The sequence below is a fragment of the Gobio gobio genome, assembly GCF_949357685.1.
Source record: "Gobio gobio genome assembly, chromosome: 16".
In the NCBI taxonomy this organism is placed as follows: domain Eukaryota; kingdom Metazoa; phylum Chordata; class Actinopteri; order Cypriniformes; family Gobionidae; genus Gobio; species Gobio gobio.
In genome coordinates this window covers 30,397,590-30,420,830 of record NC_137109.1, presented here as the reverse complement: position 1 = coordinate 30,420,830, position 23,241 = coordinate 30,397,590, and the positions used below count along the sequence as shown (strand labels likewise).

The window sequence follows — 23,241 nt, the reverse complement described above, 5'->3', positions numbered from 1 at the left end:
TCTGTAAACGACTTAAGCCATATCTATCCTTATTATTGAACAAAACACTCTAATTATTAATGTAAGTACTCCTAGATTGTTTTGCTGATTTTTCTTAAGCCCCGAATAAGTTTACGGGTTTGTGAACGAGTTCACTTTTATTTGGGCAGTTGCTTCTCCCCCGCTTTATTTGGTATGGTCCAGTCTCAGAGAGACTGGTTTAGTAGAGAAAACAGGCAGGAGGATCCAAGCAAGCGAACGGCTAACGTCGATATTTATCCAAATCGACTAAACCGACGTCCGCTAAACTAAAAGAATTGAACCTAATTCAAAGCAACGACGTCGACACCTTATGTTTACGTCTCGGCTATCCAATTAAACCATGTCAACCCCAGCAAGACGGCGTCTGATGAGAGATTTTAAACGGTAAGCGACAGAGAAAATGCTAAAGGCCCTTGGGTGCTTTATGGACACCGGCTGCTCTCGGTCTTTAACATGGCGACTTTTTCCACATAAAAGCCATTTGTTAACTATCACTAGACACTACCCCTCTCCGATAATGTGTTTTGGATGTCATCTGTGCGGTATGTGGTGTTGTCGCAATGTAGGTATAGTATGGGATGTAACTTCTCTGTATAACTTGTTTTTCAGTCTCCAGGAGGATCCTCCAGCCGGAGTTAGCGGAGCCCCGTCGGAAAACAACATCATGGTCTGGAACGCTGTCATTTTTGGGTTTGTATCACTTGCTATTATTGACCGCTATAAACAGTTAACAGAACACATTGACACTTGTTTATCTCAACCAACTCGAGGTCTGTGAGATTCAGCTTGTTAGCGGTAATATAAGCAGTTTTAAATAGGCCAGATGGCCAGTGGTCCCCCATAAGAGGTGCTGGTTATTTGATCTTTGTCTTGTGGTGAAGGAAACAGGTTATAATGTCATATCCGTAGACTGTTGTGCCTTGTTATTTTTGGATTAGAGTAATGCGCAGGGCTCTTGCACATTGGTCAGTGATTTTGGCTTTGTTTCTTGCTGTCATGCCAAAGTGTTATGTGTAACCTGACATGTTGACCCATTTCTCTTCCCTACAGCCCTGAAGGAACACCATTTGAAGATGGTAAGTCAAGAAAACACAAGCTTCAGTCTTCAGAGTCACATGAGCTTACAGAAATCATTCTATGATGTTGATTTGGCGCTCAAAACCATTTGTTATTATCAGTGTTGAAAACAGTTGTCCTGCTTGCTTTTTTGTAAAAAAAAAAAAATTAGTGGTGATTGTTTTCAGTGTTTGATGAATAAAATCTTTTGCAATATATAAATGTCTTTACTGTCACTTTTTAAATGTAATGTCATTTCCTTTCTAAATAAGTCATTTCTTTCTTAAAAAAAAAAAAAACTACATTGACAGCTGAGTAAGTATTGAGCTTTGGGTTCTAAACACTGTTGGCAACTGCTTATACATGCCTCATTGTAATTGTCTACCACTATTTGGCATGGTATAATTCTTTTGTTTACATCTGACAAATGATTTTGCTTCATATTTTCTTTTTCTGCTTGTCATAGGAACTTTCAAACTCACAATAGAATTTACAGAAGAATATCCAAACAAACCTCCCACAGTCCGGTTTGTCTCCAAAATGTTTCACCCTAATGGTAAGTTTTACAAAATCGTGGTGATTTTTGTATTTATAAAGTCCTTGCGCTTTAGATTACTTAAAGGGATAGATCACCCTGAAATGAGAATAAAGCCATCTTTTACTCACCCTGCTGTTGTTTTAAGGCCCTTTGTCGGACCTCAAAAGCAGAAATTTAAAGACAGAAGCTCGCATATCACGTGAAGATCGCGCACAGAGAGGAGCGCAGAAACGCAGTGTCAACACTGTCCTGTGACTAAAGTAAAGTCACTAAAGTAGCTTAGAAACTCAACCGTTATAGGCATATATTTTAATACCTTTGAAGTACAAAAAAATGACACTGATTTCATATGACAGTTCCATAGACAATTAATTAACATTAACCCTCTAGGCGACACGGTCGAGTTTACTTGACAAGATGCGGCACGGAATAAAACAGCCGATTTTGTCAAATAGGGTGTCAGATTTCGTTCGACCTCCCCTCCAATAGATGGCAGACATGTCATACTTCATCCCCGACTCAAAAAAAGTCATGCTTCTATACAAAATCTTCGAGCAAGAGCGCATTGATTCAGTGCGAACAAAAGCGAAGCTAGTGTGCAAGTGAGCCATTTTATCAGAGCAATATTGTCAACGTCAGCGAGTATTTGCATTAGATTATTATTATTTTCTAATGGCATCAATAAAGCTTACCCGCAATGAAGTGTTGGGTCTTCTATTCGTGGACCCTGATTCTGAAGGGGAATATCTGCTTTCAGAAGATGACGTGATTCTGAAAGTGAAACTATAGCCCTACACCAAGCACAAACGGTGAAACCTTTGCCCAATGTCAGTGCAGTGGTGGGAACACAGTGGTGTTTCCCAGGGTCGGAGTGTTCATCGTGAAGTTAGCAGGCGTGTTACGCCGGCTTCACACCGCACATGCAAGCAGTGCGTTGGCAGGGCAGGAGTGGTGCGTATGGAGAGTGTGTATTGCAAATACAGTTAGGGGGCAACGTGGAGGCAGGGTGGGGAGTCGCAATGACAGTAGTCCGAAATGTGCACACTCTGTCCGAAATGTGCACACGTGCGCGCGTCTGTCTCTCGTCTTGTCTCACTCATGATCTCTGCCTTGCCGTGGCGAGTGATCTTTTGAACTAAACAGGTCTTGTCTACTTGTGTTTGTGTGTCATATGAATAATATATATGTGCCCCATACATGGAATCAGAGTGTCTACTGTATGTAGTAAATGGAAAGTCTCTACAGCAAAAGGCCAACCGTTACATGCATTTGGTTTCTACCATTTATTAGTAACGATTTACAGTTTGTTTACTATTTACCTGAGCATTCAGTATTGTGCAATATAGCATACAGAAGGTGAGGGACATTTTGGGGGGAAAGAAGTGCTGCATTATCATTTAAACATGGGACTTTTCATGAAAATTCTATAATCCAAGGTGACCACCACCATGTGACGTCATATGCTAATTAGATGGGAACATGTAATCCCTACATAAACTTTGGGTCATCCTTAATATTTCTCTAATTTACAGAAAGTCTCTATCTTTTATCACTTTTAAGATATAGCCTTTTGAAATTAAGATGTCAAAAGCGAACGTTTTAGGAAAAAACTTCTGGCGCCTAAAGGGTTAAGTCACTTACATTTTAGATGCAATATTGACTGTTTTTGTTCGATTTCAGCAGCAAAAGATCAAACAAAGATCACAGTAGAACCATAACGCATCTCATAGCAACAGTGTGTTCCTGAATGATTCAGTGTTTTGAACGAATCAGTTGAATCAAATATTCAATGACCTGTTCATAAACAACTGCCTCATTCTTGAATAAATCAGCCGTTTGAACGAATTGTTTGAATGAATGACTCAATGATTCACTCATTAAGACGGTCAGCTGCTGCCACCTACTTGTAGCCTGGCTCTGCCCTCCTACGTACTTCCGCTCAATTTTCATTTTCCTTCAGTACTCCGTCTGGGACTGCGGTATATTCTTAGGTTTTCTCTGATAAAATTTTTACTGGTCCAATCAGCGAACAGAGGGAGTGGCTGAGAACAAGGACGTTGATGTCGTGCGCTAGTTTGAGTTGTTGTTCAGTAATGGCGGCGGAGAAAGATGCGAGCGAAGCCATTCATTGAGTTGTGGCACCGCTGCCGAATATCCAGAAGTTAAAGCCGGAGCAAGAACAATCTTTGCTGAGTTTTGTTGGTGGCCATGATGTTGTGGCCCTCCTTCCCACAGGGTTCGGGAAAAGTTTGATTTTCCAGCTTGCTCCATTAGTGGTGAAGGAGTTGGCTGAAGCCCTATTCGGACAGTAATTGTTTCTCGTGGGGTCAGAAGGTATTGTCATAATTTACAGGGGCTAGTCAGTGATTTTATTACCGTCCGTCTCCCACCACCCACGTAAAAATCCCCGGCCGAATTACCTACTGTTTTAGACAAACACCAAGGTCGTGTGGTCATTTAATTGCTGTCCGAATCCACGTTTTCAAGAATATATCACTTCAGAATTCACTGTGTATATCCTTTTTGACTACTGCAGAGCATCGTGCGGTTGCGCTTCGCTGTAATTTGGATGCATTTTTAGTAGGGGTGTAACGGTACACGTATTGATACAGAACCGTATTGGTACAGGGCTTTCAGTTTGGTGCATGCGTGTACTGAACTGTTTACGAATGCAATCTTTAACAGTTAACAGTCGGCTTGTTTTAAGCACGGAACATTATTATACCTAAAAATAAATAGCATTTAGGCTAATAGTTTGGGCTCTGTTGTTAACCTTTAATATTAATGTGCAAGTAAGGGCTCCCTATATAATTTACAGCAATATCTTCAATAAACTTTTAGTTATAATTTAATTAATTTAAGGACACTTTTTTTTTCTTCAGTAAACCACTGTTTAATAAAAATAAATAAAAAGCAATTTTGTAAAACTGCTGTACCCGTACCGAACCGTGACTTCAAAACCGAGGTACGTACCGAACCGTCTGTTTTGTGTACCGTTACACCCCTAATTTCTAGACTTGTATTTCTTTAAATGCTGGCAAGGATTTACAAGAGCAATATATTTCATCACCGCTCAAAAAATAAAAAGAAGAAAAGCACGTAAACATTTGAATTGGGCCGTTATTTACGGCAGCATTTATTCTTATCATACCAAGCATATGACATTTTATTTAAAATCACAATCTGAATGCACAAGTTTTAGGTTTTATCACTGAGGTGGCGTGCACAATCTACAGTTATTTTTATGGACTTCCATGTGAGAAACCGAGGCAAACGGCGCAAGACATACGTCACAACCAAACGTTAGCGATTGGTTATGGCAGAGTGGCTCTGGGCAGATCCAATAGTTTTAAATTTCAACAGAGTACCCGCCTTCAAGGAAGTAAACGCTTGTCAATGGAGAGTGGCCAGACTTTCTGTACAAATGAAATGTACAAGAGTCTGGTAAGACCAGGCTAACCTACTGGTGGTTTAGTTTCATTGTAGTAAAACGTTGTTTGTACGGGAAGAAGGAGGCGGGAACCGGCGGACATTCAAAATGTTTAATCAAAATAAAGACAAAATAAAATGGCGGCGGCATTCCCTCGCGGTCGACTGCCGCCTACATACAAACACAAATGAAAATAAAAAGCTGCAGCCCCTCACGGACGACTGCAGCGAACACAAAATAAAACATAACACAAAATCCAGGCCTGGTCCTCTCTCGTCCCTGACTGTCGTCGCTCCTCCTTTATACTCCCTCACTCCTCCGCAAGGGCCGAGATCGCTGTGGCTCGCAGCTGGCGCTCATCCTCTCTGATGAGCGCCGCCTCGTCCCGCCCTCACGGTCCCTCGGCCTCGCTGCTCGCCACATACCCCCAACGCCCTTCGCAGGCCGGGGGGCACTCCCGAGTCTGCGCTCTACTCCCCCCCCCCCCCCCTCCCCGGGGGGGGCGATCACGGCGGCCGCGGGACCTGGGGGTAAGAACAGCGAGGTGAGAGAACGGAGCGGGGAGCATGAGGAGCGACAGAGACGAGAGAGTGGAGAGAGGAGAAAAAAAAAATAAAAAATTCTGGTCCGGTTCCCAGACACACTGCCGCTCGGTCCTCAGCCAGCCGAGAGGCTCTTCTTCGCGGTGCCATGCGGTGGCACTGGACGCTCGGTGGACGGCCCGAGACTCCTCCGCCCCCTGGCGGCCGGCGGTGGCTCCTCCTTCTGAGGGCGGCCGGAAGCGAGTCCCCATCCCGCGCTCCCTGCTCCTCCCCTATGCGGCGGACGACAGCAGGCTCCGGCTCCAGGCAAGCGCTGGGGACTCCTTCGCCCCCTCGCGGACAGCAGCCACCCCACCTCGACCCAGGGGCGCGGCAGCGAGCTCTCCGTCCCACCGATCTTCATCCGCTCCAGCACCACCGCTTCGGGCAGCCGCTCGCGGACTTCTCTCCTCCGCGCTGCCCGAACTCTGCGGCACCGCGATCCCCCTCAGCTGCGAGGGCTCTTCGACAGCGTGTCCCTCCTTCCTCCCGGGCTTCGGCACCACTGTAGTAAATGTTGTTTGTACGGGAAGAAGGAGGCGGGAACCGGCGGACATTCAAAATGTTTAATCAAAAATAAAGACAAAATAAAATGGCGGCGGCAGCCCCTCGCGGTCGACTGCCGCGAAAACTAAAATAAAACATTTAGTTATATGTTTTATATGTCAACACAAAATCCAGGCCCTCTCTCGTCCCTGACTGTCGTCGCTCCTCCTTTATACTCCCTCACTCCTCCGCAAGGGCCGAGATCGCTGCGGCTCGCAGCTGGCGCTCATCCTCTCTGATGAGCGCCGCCTCGTCCCGCCCTCACGGTCCCTCGGCCTCGCTGCTCGCCACATTCATCTTTTCAACTTTTCTTATTTGTATATTCAAACATATTTAAAACAATTATTACTTAATTGTTTAAACATTATGTAATGCACTTGTAATTTATTTTGTGTAAATTATTTTATTTGATTGGTAACATCCCTATAGTGTCTTATTCTAATTTAATTTCTAGTTCAAATTAAAAAAATAAAATGAAAGCTGAAGAATAGCCTATATTTAATAAGATTATGGAAAAAAATTCCCTTTATAAAAAGTAAAAATATCACAAATATGCAGATTTAAATATGTCAAGGCTGATTGAACACTGGTGAGAATATTGCTTCAGAATAAATTATATTTACAACACAAAAAATAGAAAAAAATTCCAGACAAGCTAATGTTTTACTCGGACTAGTGAGTAGCAGATTTACCTGTCCGAAGGACAAGCATGTGAACCGGCTTAATGTCGAGCCCTGATATACCTTATAGAAAAGACGAGAGTTGCGTTTGTTTCTATTGAGCCTGATTTCTCAAAATAGTGCATGTGTGTGCTTATCCTGGGTACCATGACAACAGTGTGAGTTATAGTAAGAATAAGCACCTGCTGACGACTCGCACGCACTCACAGGAACGCTAACGGCCGAGCTCAGTATTTTGACTGAATGCGGTTTCTTTCTCGCAAAACCTTATAGTATTCCTTCTGAACACTTTCCATTTATGGCGCGTGTCTCACTGTACCAATACGTGATACTTTTGAATATTTTTGTAATGGTTTAGCCTGGTCACTATTCACTGCCATTATATGAAGGAGCGTTTTTTTTTTTTCTTCTGCTTTTGAGGTCCAAAAAAGATAGGACATGGGGCATTAGAACAACAGCAGGGTGAGTAAAAGATGGCTTTATTTTCATTTCAGGGTGAACTATCCCTTTAAAGAGAGAGTTCACCCAAAAATGAAAATTCGTCATCATTTACTCACCTTCAAACCTGTACGATTTTCTTTCTTCTGAAGAGCACTAAAGGAGATATTTTGAAGAATATGGGTAACCAAACAGTTGATGGGCCCCATTGACTTCAAGTATGTTTTCCATACAATGGAAGTCAATGGGGTTCATCAACTGTTTGGTTACCCTTATTCTTTAAAATATCTCCTTTAGTGTTCTTCAGAAGAAAGAAGTTAAGACGGGTTTGGAAAAACTTGAGGAAGAGTAAATGATGACAGAATTTCCATTTTTAAGGGATAGTTCACCCAAAGGTGCACATATAAAAAATGTATGTGACAATGGACCATAAAATCTAATCGTCTTTGTGTTCAGTTTATGCAGATGGTAGTATATGTTTGGACATTCTTCAGAATCGCTGGAGTCCAACATATGATGTTTCTTCAATTTTAACCTCAATACAGGTATATGCCTGCACATTGTTCTGCTTTTGTGCACAGACTAAATGTTTTAATCAACCTGTTTTTTTACAGCTTTTCTTTCTGCTGTTTTTGATGGTACCATTAAAAAATGTGAGGACATTATTAGGGGTTATTAACATGCCTTTCACTTGTCACAGTCTTTACTGGATGAGCCGAACCCAAACAGCCCTGCCAACAGCCAGGCAGCTCAGCTGTATCAGGAAAACAAGAGAGAGTATGAGAAACGTGTGTCGGCCATTGTGGAACAGAGCTGGCGTGACTGTTGACCCTCCTTACAGTTCCCAAACGAACAATAGTCCGCCTCAGCCAATGAGAGGAAAGCCACCTTAAAAAGAATCAAATAAAACACATCATGTTTTGAATCATTCTCCACCTAATCGGTAGAATTGTCTGTTCTGTAGCTGTTGCAAGATTAGAGTGCTGTTGTGTTGTGGTCTCCCTCTTCATGCAGAAACTTATCTTGGAATAGGAGATTCCTTAATTTAACAAAATATTGTTGCCAGGGTTACTTGCTTTTATTTGGCCTGCTCTCATTTTTGTCATCTTATTTCTTTGGTTTTATAAGTTGCAGATTTAATTTGGGTTATTAACATGTTGGTTGCTGTTTTCGGTATGAATCCAAGTTCGATTATCCTTGTTTGAATGTAGAGATTTTGTTGTCTCTGCAAAAGTGTCATACTGAATGTCGCTTAATGTGCCGTTCAGAGTTCCAAATTAAACGGCAAAGGACATTAAAGATGATTGATACATTGTCTTGTATGGAAAGCTTACATGTTTCAGAAACATTGCACTTGGAAAACCTGACTTTTTACAACCAATTAAAAAAATGCAACGTTACAAACGGCCCTTTTATCAAGTGCAAGTGGTTATGTTCTTTTAATTCAGCAGTTCATAGTGATGTTTAAGGTGTTGCCTATTGACACTGACAGTGTGTTACATTTGTCAGCAGTAATTGTTTGAAGGTACACAGTGATCTGTCAGAACATAACAAATTGTCATCTTTGAAGTGTTTCCTTTTGTTCTGTATTCACTCTTTTCTGTCTGTTGCACCCCAGTTGCATGGTTTTCTTGCTCATTTTTTAAAGTTCCATAAAAGTGCCGTTTATTTTTCACAGTGAATTGCTCCTCCAACCATATGGATGTGATGCTGTCCTGCAGTGTCCATTTTAGATAATTAAAATCTTCATTTTTCTAATTTACCAAGAGTGTCAGATTTGCACTAGTAACCCATGTAAGAAACTGTACATTTTCTCACTTCTTGTAAATAAACCGTAAAATAAACTCTATGGTGTTTTTTTCTTGAACAAAAATAAGATGAGCAATTACATTTTATTGAATGAAGTAGAAAATGGACTATGACCAGACTAAATTTAATGCGTCAAAACAAGCAGGCTGGTTGACAGTATTTGAAACAGCAAATGGCTTCACAGGGATTGCTGCTCAGGCATTATCATTTGGAGATAAATATTTACTTGTACAATCCACAACCAGAAAATGACAAAAATATGTTTTGTAATTACGTCAAGAATATTTTTATATTTCAAGTGTTTATCTTACAACAAATGAAAGACTGAGTGATATATTGTCCAGTTTGAAAGCATAATAAAACAGAAAATGGGATGTCTCGTGCTGCCAAACTTCTAATATCTATGTCAATAAATATCATAAGATACATTATGACAAAGTTTAGTAAGTAAGGATTTGTGTTAATCATATGGCCTTGACCTAACTTACAGCAAATCTGGACAAAATGGTAAAGGGAAGAAAAGGGTACACATTGTAGACATTAAGAACCGACAGGTTTTCCAGGCTTCAGTCCACCCTTTTTTTTCTTTTCTTTTTTCTTAAATTACTCTTCGGAAACAAATTAACAGGAACCGTAAAAAGTAAAACTGCTTAGCTTTTATTAATAGTCATTTGTTGGATTCTCAGAGGCCTGTAGAGCCCAGTCATTGTGACGCCTGAGGTTTCACCAGTTCATATCGTCCCACCTGCCCTTCCTGTAAAAGCTGACCAATCAGCTGTGCCTTCTGGACTCTGCGGCTAACCACAAGAAAGCGTAGTCGGCCCTGTCCGTACGATTTGCTGCGCAGCCCGTACCTTTGGGATATCTGGTGGATCTGCCGGCGCTCTTCATTGTTGAGCTCCGTGGAGAAGCGCAGATCATCTTGACGGTCTGAACTCGCGTAATTCCGAATGATTTCCTCAATATCGCGCTTAGTCAGCTGATTACCTTGCCTGTCCATGTCCATACCGAGTCCTTCCCTGGTAAACTGCTCTTTGACTTTGATGGGTTCAGCAATGCCCTCTCCTTCTCTACCCAAACCACCACCTGTCCAGCCCATCTTACGGAGTAGCTGGTTACCAATGTTGTCCTCCTTGATCTCCTGCCGCATGGATTCCTCGCCAGAAAGAGCCATGATTTGATTTCGGGAAATTGCATCCACATGGCCCTCCTTCCTGAGATTGGACTTCACCACAGCCTGTGTACGTCGAAGTGTGGCAAGGGCCTCCTCTGCTGCAATATGCTTCACCGTCTTTTTGGGCCCAACGCCTGCAGCCACATACTTTCCATCCAGGTAAACTTCGCACTGCCAGCGATGGTCCGGCAGAACCGTGAATTTGTAGTCAGCAATCACTTTATTGAATTGAGCAGTGTCATTTATTATGCAAATAGCGTTATCAGAGTTTTCAAGAATGACCAATTCACCCAGCAGTGTTTTCTTGCTGCTTTGCTGGGTGTATCGGCCACCGGGCTGGTCCGAGATGTGGTTTCCTCCAGAAAAATGCTGCTGCTCTGGTTGGCGAGCAGTCTGGTTCATTCGCAACTTCCTCACCGCCTCCTCCGCCGCTGCATGTTTTGAGCTCTTCTTGGTCCCTCTGGCTTGTGCCACCAGCTCACCCTGCAAGTACACACTACAGAGCCACAAATTGCTGTTGGGAACCGGGTCAAAAGTGTAATCAACTTTCATGCGGTTGAAGGCAGCCGAGTTGTTGAGTATACAGATGGCATCATGTGCGTTCTCCACAACTACGAATTCTGTCCAGTGTTTGCTTCGGTCAGGCTCATACTGGCCCTTGGTACTAGGCAACGGCTTGTCCTCAGGGTTGCGAAGAGGTGGGGGGAGGGTTGGGTTTGGAGTGTTAACTTGGCACACCACCATGTCATTGACGCAAGTGCGCTTGTACTGCCGTTGCAAGACACGGACTTCCACCGGCTTCAGGAACAGCTTGACAGCCTGTTCTGACGCTCGGTCTCTGGCACCGTTTTTGCTTCCAGAGTACCCCGTGGCAAGGTACACACACTGACACCTCAGTTCACATGCATATCCTTCAGGGGGTACTTTTCTGTTCTTAGGAAGGTCAGCTGGTGGAATATCTCTTAAATTGACATAGATGTACTCTGGATTCGTCTTGCAGGCCTGAATGCTGCGGCTAAGTATGAAATTGTAGTTTGGGCTGTCGGGTCCACTCATGAACGCAGGGTCTCTGAGGGTGATGAGAACGGCTGACGATACTCTGGTAATAAGCCTCTGTTTTTCGTCAATTGTTGCTGCGGGTAAAGAAGTCGGCAGAGAGGGTGTAGGGAGAAGGCCAGGGCCGGCTTTGCTTGGACCGTCGTATACCCTACTGAAAGCCTTGCTGGAGGTTGGCCTATCCTGATGTCCAAATCCCAGCCCAGACCGTCCGCTATCCCAGGCTCCAGACCGCCCAGCACCTCCGTATCCCTCAGCTCGGCCTGGTTGTGAGAATGATTCCGACTGTCTGGTTTTATGAGCCTCATATCTAGCGGTGTACTCCTGCTGCATTTTGCACATGAAGTTCAAGGCGGAGCCTCTGCTGCCATAGCCAAGCCCACCTGTGCCGCCCGCGGCCACGTCCTTGGTTCTGTGCTCAGGCCAAGAATCATAACCGTACATCCCCATCTCAAGGGAGCCAGAGGAGGAGGAAGGGCCATTGTCATGGTTACCATTATATGGCTGATGATCTGGTTCCCTCTGTCTTACTTCATTCATCTCGCCTCTCCTGCGCGCTCTCTCATTTTCTTTTTCGTCAGTTTCTCCAATTCCACTGCCGCTATTCCCACCACTCACAAAGTGTACTGGCTGAAATCGAGGTCTGGAAGTGAATTTTGACACAGGCATCTTCCTCGTGGGCTCTTCAGCTAGGATATGAAAGCATATATGATTAAAATATCCATTTACACACAAATATGACAATTCACACTGCTGTTTTGTTTTTAATTGATGCAAAAAGAGAAAAAGAGACGATAGGTAGATAGATATATAGAAAGATAGATAGATAGATACATTTCAGGCATTGACAGACTTACTTCCATCAGATGAATATGGTCTCTTTTTTGATTCAGCATTCGGGACTAGTTCATATGAGGGCATTTCACCAACATCAATCCCTTCAGCCATCTCAAGCACCTTGTGCATTAATTGGGACCCATACCTGTACCGCCCCCAAAAAAAAGGAACAGCCATAGTATTGGTTGGCATTACTAATACTTAACTTTACAATTAAGGTAGTCTGTATAAATAAGTCATACACTTGTATATGCGAAATTAAATATGGCATAACATTAACTTGGCCATGACTTACACTAAGTATGCACTCAAACTCCTGCGGGGAAAAAAACAGTTAAAATGCCCAATTGTCACGATATTCAATCAAATCCCCACCTGCATCCCAGGAAAACATGGTTAACCCACACCATCGACAGGGCCAGCAGCTTATCAAGAGCATTTCCCTCGTACTCTTCGGCGTGTTTCACTATGAACTGACGTCTAGCGGACCACTGCTTGTCACTCTCGAAATGCTGACGGTAATCATCGATATTACAGGTCCGATTGCGCTGACCAGCGGGTTTACTTGAAACACGCGGGTGCGTTGAATGATGTCTGATCATCCCGGTGTTTGATGATAGCAAGCAGCTAACCGGAAACAACGTAGTGCGCACAGAGCATGCTGGGCAGGGTTGCCAGGTCTACAGGGGGGTCGGCTTCAACACGGGCACTACAAAAACTATCCGCGTTAACAACAGTGTGAATATACAACACTTGGCAACACTGATGCTGGGAGCGTCACACGGCCCAGTAAATGTTACGACCAGAGCCGTTGAAAAACATACACCCGATGTAGCACAGAATAGTAAACTAATGCTCAACAATCACGCAGTTACGTCGAGTCAGACACTTATTTGATTTAAGTAAGGTAAATTTAAATCAATATGATGATTCATTTACTATGACATTTGACAACATGATTAAAAACAGACCTCACAACAGTCTGTTATGGATTCACGTAGGCTATTCAACCCTAGCCATTTTTGTCACAATGTGTTTTTTTTTTAAATGGCACATCTGTAATTCTTTAAAGTACAACGTTCGTCAAGCATTAATTTCGCCATAAATGTGTAGTTTTCCCTCATGGTTAAACTAACCAGAATGAAACTAAAAGTGACGCAGTAGCATTTTCATTCTCTCATACTATTCTTCAGTTTTGTTATGCTGCTAATGCGCAAACTGTGAACTACACGTCGAAGTACTACATAGCATATCACTATGTGAAGCTTACCATTGTCGTATGCTCTGTTTAGGTGTTTAACTGTTAGGTGCTCTTGATTGTGTAAAGCCGCTGCGCATAAACTGAACTGGAGCTTAAACTGACAGTGCTAAAGCTAATCCAGTCAGGAAAACAGAGACGCATTCATTCATTCACATCTGCTCAAGACACATTTAATAGCCTAACACTTAAGATTTGATCTGAGCTCAGAATTTTATACACAATCCTAATTTCTTCTACTACTATATAGGCCTGCTAACACTTTACAATTAGGTCCCATTAGTTAACTTCAACACTTTGTTCTTGTTACATAGGACATGGGCTGTTACATGTAGGCTAATATTACTCCTATATAATTACATTGTAACAACTTTAAAATAAAGCACAACCTTTTATTTTAAGATGTCCTTGTTACAGTGTAATTGAGTAATAATGATTTACTACATGTATTTACAATAGGGTTATTTGCATGTAATTATGCATCATTTACTGTTACAGTAAGTGCACGTATAAGCACACTCTATATTTATAGGCCTATATGCAAAAAATAAACTGCTCCACTGCATCTACATAAGAAGGATGTGGAAAGACTTTGGGAGTAGTCCAAATAACACTGCAATGTTTATTGATTTCCACCATCACCACAGCCAGAAGAAAAAACAACCAAAAAATAAAATTAAATATACCAATAATATAATTAAATTAACTGTGTTACTCCCTGATATTTTACAACACTAATTCACATACAAAAAGTACCTAAAACACTATTAAACTGAGTTCCCACGATAAAGGCAGAATAAATAAACATGACAATTTAAAAGCATCAGATCAATACTTGATATCAGTGTCATTGAGTTCATATTGTATACAAGGCCTTTAACCCATGTTTAACATTATACAGCTAATTCCTTTTACACATGTATTTGTAACAATTATGGTCTATGGCTCATGAAATGAAGTTGTTAGGTATCTGCATCTATTCCTGAGTGTCTCTCCTCCTGACTTGCTCCTCGCCGTCACTGTAGAATCTATTCGAGGTTGATATCAGCCCTGGATAAATAAAAAAAAGACATTACTTTAACAATGGCTTTGTGTGTGTGTGTGTGTGTGTGTGTGTGTGTGTGTGTGTGTGTGTGTGTGTGTGTGTGTGTGTGTGTGTGTGTGTGTGTGTGTGTGTGTGTGTGTGTGTGTGTGTGTGTGTGTATATATATTTGTACTGTCAAACAATTAATTGCATATATATATATATATATATATATATATATATATATATATATATATATATATATATATATATATATATATATATATATATATATATATATATATATATATATATATATATATATATATATATTGTCATTGAAGATCATTTTAGTTTTTTTTATTAAAGGCTCAAAGTCTAAGATTTAAAACGAAAAGCACATAGAAGTTAAACATTCTGTCTCAACATTAGAAACAAGTTTACGTTGATACTTACACTTCTGCTCAGAATGCACAAGGATGCAGTTAGAAGACAAGAAAATTGTGCTCTTTAGTATGTTTCATAGCAGTGTCACTTAAAATGTTCACACACACACATAGGCTGCTCATTTTAAATATTGAAGAAAAGAAAATTTCTTTTAATCTCACCTGCTGGTTTGGGTGACATTAGAACCAGAGGGAGTTCAGCGGTAATATCGCTGTGAAAAGAAGATAAACATGATTGAGTACTCTCACTGCTCACAATGCTAAAACACAACACACCATGTACTGCTGGATTTACTTTCATTGTTGTTTAATGATAAGGTAACTAAGCAGACTGTTCCTCGTTAAGTCGTTGTGTTTGGGCATCATCAAGGGAAATATATACCACAATGGCAGAACAAAAGTCATTAGAGAAAGAAGGTAAAATGACTCCATTATGACTCTCCACTGAGAGGCCAATGACATTGGGATGAAAGAAAATATGAAGAGCCAAACCTTAATGTGAGGCTTCCCAAGAGACCACCTCCCATCACGAGAGTAATCTTAATTTTGTAGGAGACAACGATGCCTTGCATTTGTTTATCCATGTCAGGTTGCAGACTGCAGAGAGAGAGAGAGAGAGATGCAGATGAGTCTACTTGTTTTTTTTTATAAATAAAAGTGTTGTGTTTTTTGTAATAGCTGTTATTTGGACTATGAACACGAAAATCTGTTTAATGCTTTTTTAAATGAAGATTAACTGACATTGTTGAAGAAGCCAAGTTGGTATCTTCATCTTTCAGTTTGCCATCCAGTGCAAGACCAAGTCTCTCTCTGTTATTGGCCAGCAGAGGAGTGACTCTATATTCCTTCTCAAAGGTGGTGTTTGCATTAATTTGGTCCCTGATACAAAAGTTATCAAAAAATTCAGATATATAAAAAAAAAAAAAAACATTTTCACAACATATGAAAGATAATACTGAAACCCAAAAATAGTTTAAAGATCCTCTGACAAATTCACAAATGCGACGTGGAAGTCTTTTCACTTACCCAAATTCTTCATTCAGGACACATTTGTTGTATTTGTCCGTTGAGTAAAGCACTACATCTGCAATTTGGTAAACTGAAACACACAAAGAGCTAAAGTTTATTTTGGATCATTGTAGGAAACGCATACACTTCTGCTTAAAGACAATAACGAATCATTCTTAAATGGATGAAGACTGGCTATTTTGTTTATTAATATTAATTATAAAAATACTTACTACTGATTTTGACTTTCTTCACTACTTTGCTGGTCTCATTGTTCACTTTGACTTGGATAGGAATGGGATCACCGTGATAGTACAGCTGAAAGGATGGGAGAAAAAAAACAGCAGTAAATAAAGAGACAAAACTGCACGCTTTCAACAAATCACAATTTCAACAAACATTTAAAAACACTGTACCTCCTTCTCCATGGACGCTTCCATGTGAATTGGTTTGTCTGCCGTGATGAACTGTTTGTTGAGATTGGTCTTGGGTCCCGCTGTTATCTCATTTGGTGCATATTGGATTTTGCGGATGATCAAACGGCAAGTGTCCCTATATTGGCAGAGATACCGTAATCAGTGTGAAAATGTATTCATTTCTTTCGATAGTATCTCTATGTTAAAAGGGAGTAGTACATACTTCTTGTCAATTTTCTCATCTATGCTGTCTGCTTCATGTGCAATATAGGCTTTGACTTCAAAGTCAACCCCGCAAGGCTGTAAAAATAAACATATTACATATAAGAGAGATATAGTTAGCTGTTTGTGACTGCATTTGTGTGTATTTCTGCTATTGTACCTTCCCATCATCCTCTGGTGCTGGCTGAAGGGACACTGAGCATGGAAGACGTACTGGAATCTGAGACAGAACGGGAGAGACACAAATGAAGGACGTCCCTGATTGTTTAACTCAAATACTCAAATAAGATGCATGATTTACATCAAAAGTGAAGGCATGTCCTTGATCTCCAGCTTTCTTCAAAAGCGCTTCCTGCATTGATGTATTTGGGGGCTTGGTTCCCTCAAAGGGATACATCTGAATGCGCTTTATCCAGATGTCTTTCCTAAAGGAAACTCCAATCACATCCAGATCCTCTTTTCCATAGCGGAAGGCACATGCAAGCTGTACCCACACTGAAATTTTTTTTAATTCAATATTTAGAAGAAGTGTCTAAATGAATTCAATTACAGAATTGCAATGTATTATGTTATATCATACCTTTCCTTCCATTAAGAACTGAAGGATCAATCTTGAGCACCCCATCTGAGAGGGAAATTATTATTATTTTTTAAATATTGCCCATTAATAGAAAAGTGCTGTGTATATAAATGCAGACAACTTCTCACATCCTTGAGGAATAATACAGTTTTCAATGTAAAGTGGAATGTACCAATTGAATCAACACTTTCCACATGGTCCACAAAGTCTCTTCTCCCCAAATAAAGGCAAAGCTGTAATAAATCATGACTGAGATTATTATTGTGTGCTGTTGAGAGCATGTAAATATGGAGCAGATGACAAGTAATGGGAGGTGTAAGCAGTATAAAGGGAATCTTACCGAACCATTTCCATTAGTCTTCTTGTAAACCCTGTAAAAACAACAACATACATGATACATACACACTGTAGAAACAACATACATGTCTTAATATTATACACTCAATTTACTCTTTTAAAGGGGACGTGTTATTTTTAATGTAAAAAGAAACATTGTTTTTGGCTGAAACACTGTAGTATTTCTTAAAGGGTTAGTTCACCCAAAAATTAAAATTCTGTCATTAATTACTTACCCTCATGTCGTTCGACACCCGTAAGACCTCCGTTCGTCTTCGGAACACAAATGAAGATATTTTAGTTGAAATCTGATGGCTCTGAAAGGCCTCCATTGGCACAATGCACGGTTCACTCTCAAGACCCTTAAAAGGTACTAAAGACGTCGTTACAAAGTCCATCTCACTACAGTGGTTCTAAAATAACTTTATGAATCGGTGAGAATAGTTTTTGTGCGCAAAAAAACCCTAAATAACGACTTATATAGTGATGACGATTTCAAAACACGGCCTCATGAAGCTTCGAAGCGTTATGAATCAGTGAGTCGAATGAGCAGTTTGGATCGCCAAATTTCAGCAGTTTGGCGGCTTGACACACGATCCGAATCATGATTCGACTCACTGGTAAGGGTCTTGATAGTGAACTGTGTGCATTGTGCCAATGGAGGCCTTTCAGAGCCATCAGATTTCAACTAATATATCTTCATTTGTGTTCTGAAGATGAACGGAGGTCTTACGGGTGTCGAACGACATGAGGATAAGTAATTAATGACAGAATTTTCATTTTTGGGTGAACTAACCCTTTAACAGATGCAGCTTAGCCAATGGCGCCAGTTTTGGGTGTGGGGCTATCTATGTGTCTGACCAATAGCAGATAGGGGAGTGTTTGGGAAACCTGTTTGAAAACAATCAATATTTTTTGTAATTTTGTCTCTTGTCTGATTCCAGTGTTGGCAAAGAAATGACATATTTAACCTTTAAATGCATATAATAAGAGTATTATCAATATGTGATCTCAGTGGTGCAATGGTAACCACTTAAAATCAAGGCAATTCTTTTGTTTGTGTGTTACTCAAAACCAGCCTGTGCTGCGATTAATCCGAACAACATTAGGCTACTCAATTTGAGTCTCAACAGGTAATAACATGTTTTGCAATCACTGGCACATATTTACTGTTTAGAACAGGTAATATTCAGACAGAAGACAGTTTCACATGTTGAATATTTAATTATCGCTCTATTCTGGGAACAGGATGCCTTTGAGGCAGAACCTAATTTCACCAAGTGCAACATGTTCCTGGAATTTTGTTGATCCTGGAACAACATTCAAATCAACCAACCAGATTTGAGGGACAAGTTTACAGTTTATGTCAAGTTTAGGCGTACAACCAGGGTTAGACGCTTCTACAGAATTTCCCTTTGATTTTAGGGATAATTTATGGTTAGGTTTAGGGGTAGGGATATGGATATGGTTATGATTACATTTTTGGACAGGAAAGTTGTTCCGGATCAGTGACTCTGGAACACGTCTATCTCAGCAAAATCCGGACGTGCTTCTTTGAGTCTATACTGAAGGTAGGTATGATATAATTCGCAGTCAAGTAGGGAAAATCTGCAATGGCTATTACATCGCTGAAACTAATGTGTTCTGTTTGGTCTCTTAAAAAAACCTGTACTGTATTTTAAACAAATATCAATATCTTTTGATATGACTTGTTAGTCTGCACGAGGTGATTAGTCATCTGCATATGCTAAGCTTTGCACTGTTACTCTTAAACTCTTGTGGTAATCCTGTCAATCCATTCTAAAAGGGATTTCTTATAATCTGATAATCCACTGGGATTGAAGACCAAAAAGACTTCTACAGATTTAATACTACTAGTGAACAGGTTGTAGGAGTATTACACAAAGACTGCTTAATCTAGAGAGGTATCATAAATGTGAAAAAATATTGAATAGTCTGTATAGGATATGGAAAAAGTATGATCGTAAATGCCTCACAGTTGTCTGTATGATGTTTTAAATGACTTTATGTCTCATGTGTATTATTTGTAAAATGTTGGGATAAATGAATATGCACACACTCACTTTGTCATAGTTCTGGAAAGTCAGGTGAAGCTTTCTGAAATGAGAAGTGAAATTGTTAGTGCGTAAAATGTGCCAGCAGAGGGCAGTAGTTTGATTTAGCAACATTTAAAAGAACCAACATCCTGCCCTGAATTGAGGTACAGTGTTTGGAAAACCATTCATGTTTATATGTTGTCCTGCTGAGATTTCAATCCACTAGGGCTAATCAGGCAAGAGGAGATTAGCATAACGATAGACTGCTTCATAATCCTCCACAGAAGCCGCACTCAGGATTAGCTCTTATCTGTTTTTAATGTGTCTCTGTGAATGAAGCCAACTATTTCAAACCTGGGAAGAGTTAGCGAAAACATCTGTGATATCTATTATTCGTTAAAGAACATTAAATCACTATTTTAAATGTGGGACTGTATTGGAAATATTTCAATATAAATATATTGAATAATATTTAAATATTTATATGTAAATTAGTGCAAATAAATTACCTGTAGTATAAGACACTTATCAAAACTCAGCTGTCATGATCTTGTTTAAAAGTCTCACTATATTTCTATGTGACCAAGGGTGTGTATGTTCAGTTAAATTGATCTATTTGTGTGGGTCCAAAGTAATAATATAAAATGAATATTAATCTTTTTCTAGAGAAATTAAACACAATGATCAGTCTTTTCTCAAGTGCAATCAAGATGTACATTTTATGTCAGATTTAGATGACTCTTATCGTTTTCATGATCAATTGTGGATATTCTTGATATAGATGACATTATTTTTCAGGTTAATTGCCAGTTAGCATCAGAATTAGGTTCAGGAATAACTGGACAGCAAACCACTGACCATAAAAACAACTGATGCTCCTCAGGTCTCTATTCAAGCACATTTTTTTTATGCCACAACTCAATCTTCCTAAAGCATGAATTAGACAAAAAAGACAAAAAGTGTACAGATACAGCAGGCAAAAATCTTAGAGGGCGCTCAACCACAAATAAAATAAATAAATAAATAAATTAAAGGATAAAAAAGGATTTTGTCACATCACAGCTCGATAAAAAGAAACCCTATTGCATGTTCTCACCAAAAAGTGACATTTTGAGCCCTATGGCTTTTCATCAGTGCCAATTTTTTCCTCTTTTTGTGAATCTTCCAAAAGAAGACATGAATGCTGATGTTCACACTGAACAATCTCATATACTGTAAATTCAATCTCATATAAATCCAAATCAGCTGTCTAATGCGCTGTGACTTGCACCTCAAAGTCTATGTGTGTTTTTTCAGTGTTATGACAGTCCAAATCTTCTTACCTGTGTCCAAGTTCCTGGAGGGTGTCCTCTGCTTTGCTCTTGCACGTGAGCACCGTTCTGTAGCTGGTGTTGTTGGTTGGCTAGTGTGTTTCTCAGTTTGTCTGGTCCGCCTTTATAGTGCAAACTCTCCTCCCTCTCTGGCTTACACAGCCCACATTATAAAATGCTCATTTTAGTCCCAATCCTATTAGCTCATTAGTCCACAACTTTTTTTGGCTACAATGGGCATAAAAATAAACACAGAATTGGGCTTACGGATTAGCTATTGAACAGTGGACGGGAATGAGAGTGTCAGCCTCAGGGTCATTTGGTTGGACGACAGAACTGTAATAATACGGTTACATGTCTCATCATAGAGCTCCACCTCTAACATAGCGTGTGTTCATTTAGGGCATGTACTCACTGTGGCCTCAGTTACCAGTCATGAGGCCAGAATAACAATAACAACTGCTCCTAAAGCTTCATAACATACAGTACTTTCATCTTTAGAGGATGAGCATGAACAGGCACCAAAGTACACTCAGACAGCTTTAAAACTTCTGCTTGCATTTTATCATAAATATGTAAGTGGTTCTCTTGGCATTGGTCTTATAGGGTTTTGAGAGAATGAGGTGGGTGACTATTTTAGAACATCGGCTTCTTCAAAAGCATTTAGAGGGACATTGTCATTGTACCCTCAGGGGGATTTGTGGCTGCAGCATATAATACAAACAAACAGCTGATTGGTTGTTACAGTATTATTTTGCACCAACCAATACAGAACACTCAACATTTATTTGAGATCTGAAATTGACAGTGATAAGCTCATTTGCTATTTGACAACTGTACAAAGATCAGGAATGACAAAATGAAACTGCAAAAAATGCTCAAAAACAATCCACTGCATAATCAGTAACATGTAAATAAATAAATTATATATATATATATATATATATATATATATATATATATATATATATATATATATATATATATATATATATATATATATATATATATATATATATATATATATATATATATATATATATATATATATATATATATATATATATATTAGGGGTGTAACGATTCATCTACTACATCGATGTATCGATTTATTTTCCTACGATCTAACTACATCGATCTGTGCTCGGCAAGTTGGCCTTCCGGACGACATATATCGATCTAACATCGTTTTAAAAGGTAATCAATCGATTGTATCGATCATAGGAAATAACGCATTGGATTTAAGCACGTCAGACTTTAAATGGATGTTTTTCTTAGCACTTTTAATGATAAAGGCGTTAAACGTTACTCGATTCAGTCTGCCTATCTGTGACATCATCGCAACGCACGCACCAGCAGCAGCGCTAAGAAAACAAAACATAGCATTGCGGATGGCAGAGGAGAAGCCAACCAGCGAGAAATTATCAAGCCACCAGGAGAAAGAGCTAAGTTAGTAACGTGTTACCTGTACTTTCAACCCTTGCTAAATGTTACCTGTGCATTCCTGACACCAGTGTGCCAGCAGAGCGAGCTTTTAGTACTGCTGGCGACATAGTGAACGCACAGAGAAGTGTTCTGCGGTCAGATCATGTTGATATTTTTGAAAAAGAAATATGTAGAGTCATTGAAGAGTAGTTGGTTACATTTTATCTTTTGTTAAATATTTTTTGTTTATTAAACTGAGAGTAGTAGCAGGTTCAGCCAGTTTATTCAAACTGAAGAAATGTTGGTTGCACTTTATTTTTTATATTAATATTGTATTTGTATTATTTTAATGTTGAAAAACAACAGCAAAAGTAACAGGTACACCTACTATTAATTAAACCTGAAGAGAAGTTAGTTGCACTTTATTTTTGATATTAATATTGTGATATTATTATGTTGGATAACAAAAGCAGAAGTAGCGGGTTAACCTACTGTTGAAATTTTGGTTGCACTTACTGTGCTTTTATTGAAAATGTATTGAATATTGAAAATGAGAGCAGAAAAGGTTAACTTCCTGTTAATTCAACCTAAACTGTTGGTTGCACTTTATTCAAATAAAATTTGAATGCATTTGCCATTAATTGTTGTTTACTTGTTTGTTTATATCCATAATATATGGATATGGATACCTGATTCCCTTACAAGAAACAACAGGAATCTAGGAAACTTCACCTGCACTGACCAGTATCCAGATATTTATTTCAGTCACACAATTTTTGGCTAAAAAGTTACTGAATCGATTTCAAGTCACTGAATCGTTTCGGATCGTATCGTTCTAAATGAACCAAAATCGTCCTTGAATCGTATCGACAACCTCAAATCGTGATACGAATCGAATCGTTGTTAAAACGAATCGTTACACCCCTAATATATATATATATATATATATATATATATATATATATACTGTATATATAGTATTTCGTTTGAATG

General features: G+C 39.7%; 3 protein-coding genes across 6 annotated transcripts; 1 reads left to right on the top strand and 2 right to left on the bottom strand.

Moving 5' to 3' along the window:
• Positions 1-181: 181 nt before the first annotated feature.
• On the top strand, positions 182-9,529 carry ube2a (ubiquitin-conjugating enzyme E2A (RAD6 homolog); the record flags this gene model as incomplete). 2 transcript variants are annotated; one of them, XM_079839185.1, is made up of 6 exons in its annotated part: positions 182-405; positions 631-711; positions 1,072-1,097; positions 1,544-1,633; positions 7,747-7,835; positions 7,991-9,529. In XM_079839185.1, the coding sequence occupies 6 exons, from the start codon at positions 362-364 to the stop codon at positions 8,117-8,119; spliced, it is 459 nt and encodes a 152-aa protein (XP_079695311.1). In that variant the 3' UTR covers positions 8,120-9,529. The 2 variants fall into 2 exon arrangements, with proteins under 2 accessions (XP_079695311.1, XP_079695312.1); XM_079839186.1 differs by lacking the exon at positions 182-405 and adding an exon at positions 422-477 and having other exon boundaries at positions 7,991-9,138.
• Positions 9,165-13,564, bottom strand: nkrf (NFKB repressing factor). Of its 2 annotated transcripts, none has more exons than XM_079839184.1 (3): positions 13,437-13,564; positions 12,187-12,311; positions 9,165-12,018 (listed from the first exon to the last, which is right to left on the bottom strand). In XM_079839184.1, exons 2-3 carry the CDS (start codon positions 12,293-12,295, stop codon positions 9,803-9,805), a joined length of 2,325 nt encoding a protein of 774 aa, XP_079695310.1. In that variant the 5' UTR covers positions 12,296-12,311; positions 13,437-13,564; the 3' UTR covers positions 9,165-9,802. The 2 variants fall into 2 exon arrangements, with proteins under 2 accessions (XP_079695310.1, XP_079695309.1); XM_079839183.1 differs by having other exon boundaries at positions 12,542-13,554.
• Positions 13,565-13,573: 9 nt separating this feature from the next.
• On the bottom strand, positions 13,574-21,179 carry arr3b (arrestin 3b, retinal (X-arrestin)). 2 transcript variants are annotated; one of them, XM_079839182.1, is made up of 15 exons: positions 20,836-21,179; positions 19,541-19,574; positions 17,461-17,491; positions 17,293-17,353; positions 17,121-17,165; positions 16,842-17,035; positions 16,701-16,760; positions 16,542-16,618; positions 16,319-16,454; positions 16,136-16,220; positions 15,921-15,993; positions 15,636-15,773; positions 15,387-15,491; positions 15,057-15,106; positions 13,574-14,474 (listed from the first exon to the last, which is right to left on the bottom strand). In XM_079839182.1, exons 2-15 carry the CDS (start codon positions 19,546-19,548, stop codon positions 14,401-14,403), a joined length of 1,137 nt encoding a protein of 378 aa, XP_079695308.1. In that variant the 5' UTR covers positions 19,549-19,574; positions 20,836-21,179; the 3' UTR covers positions 13,574-14,400. The 2 variants fall into 2 exon arrangements, with proteins under 2 accessions (XP_079695308.1, XP_079695307.1); XM_079839181.1 differs by lacking the exons at positions 19,541-19,574; positions 20,836-21,179 and having other exon boundaries at positions 17,293-17,485.
• Positions 21,180-23,241: the final 2,062 nt, after the last annotated feature.

Excerpts from the sequence above, each read along its gene's own strand:
- nkrf (XM_079839183.1), bottom strand. The coding sequence starts at position 12,768 with ATGATCAGACATCATTCAACGCACCCGCGTGTTTCAAGTAAACCCGCT. Across the intron at positions 12,312-12,541 it reads CATGTTTTCCTGGGATGCAG|GTATGGGTCCCAATTAATGC; the intron begins GTGGGGATTTGA and ends GGGGCGGTACAG. Across the intron at positions 12,019-12,186 it reads ACCATATTCATCTGATGGAA|CTGAAGAGCCCACGAGGAAG; the intron begins GTAAGTCTGTCA and ends TTCATATCCTAG.
- arr3b (XM_079839181.1), bottom strand. The coding sequence starts at position 17,401 with ATGCTCTCAACAGCACACAATAATAATCTCAGTCATGATTTATTACAG. Across the intron at positions 17,166-17,292 it reads GGAAAGTGTTGATTCAATTG|ATGGGGTGCTCAAGATTGAT; the intron begins GTACATTCCACT and ends TTTCCCTCTCAG. Across the intron at positions 14,475-15,056 it reads AATGTCACCCAAACCAGCAG|GGCTGATATCAACCTCGAAT; the intron begins GTGAGATTAAAA and ends TTATTTATCCAG.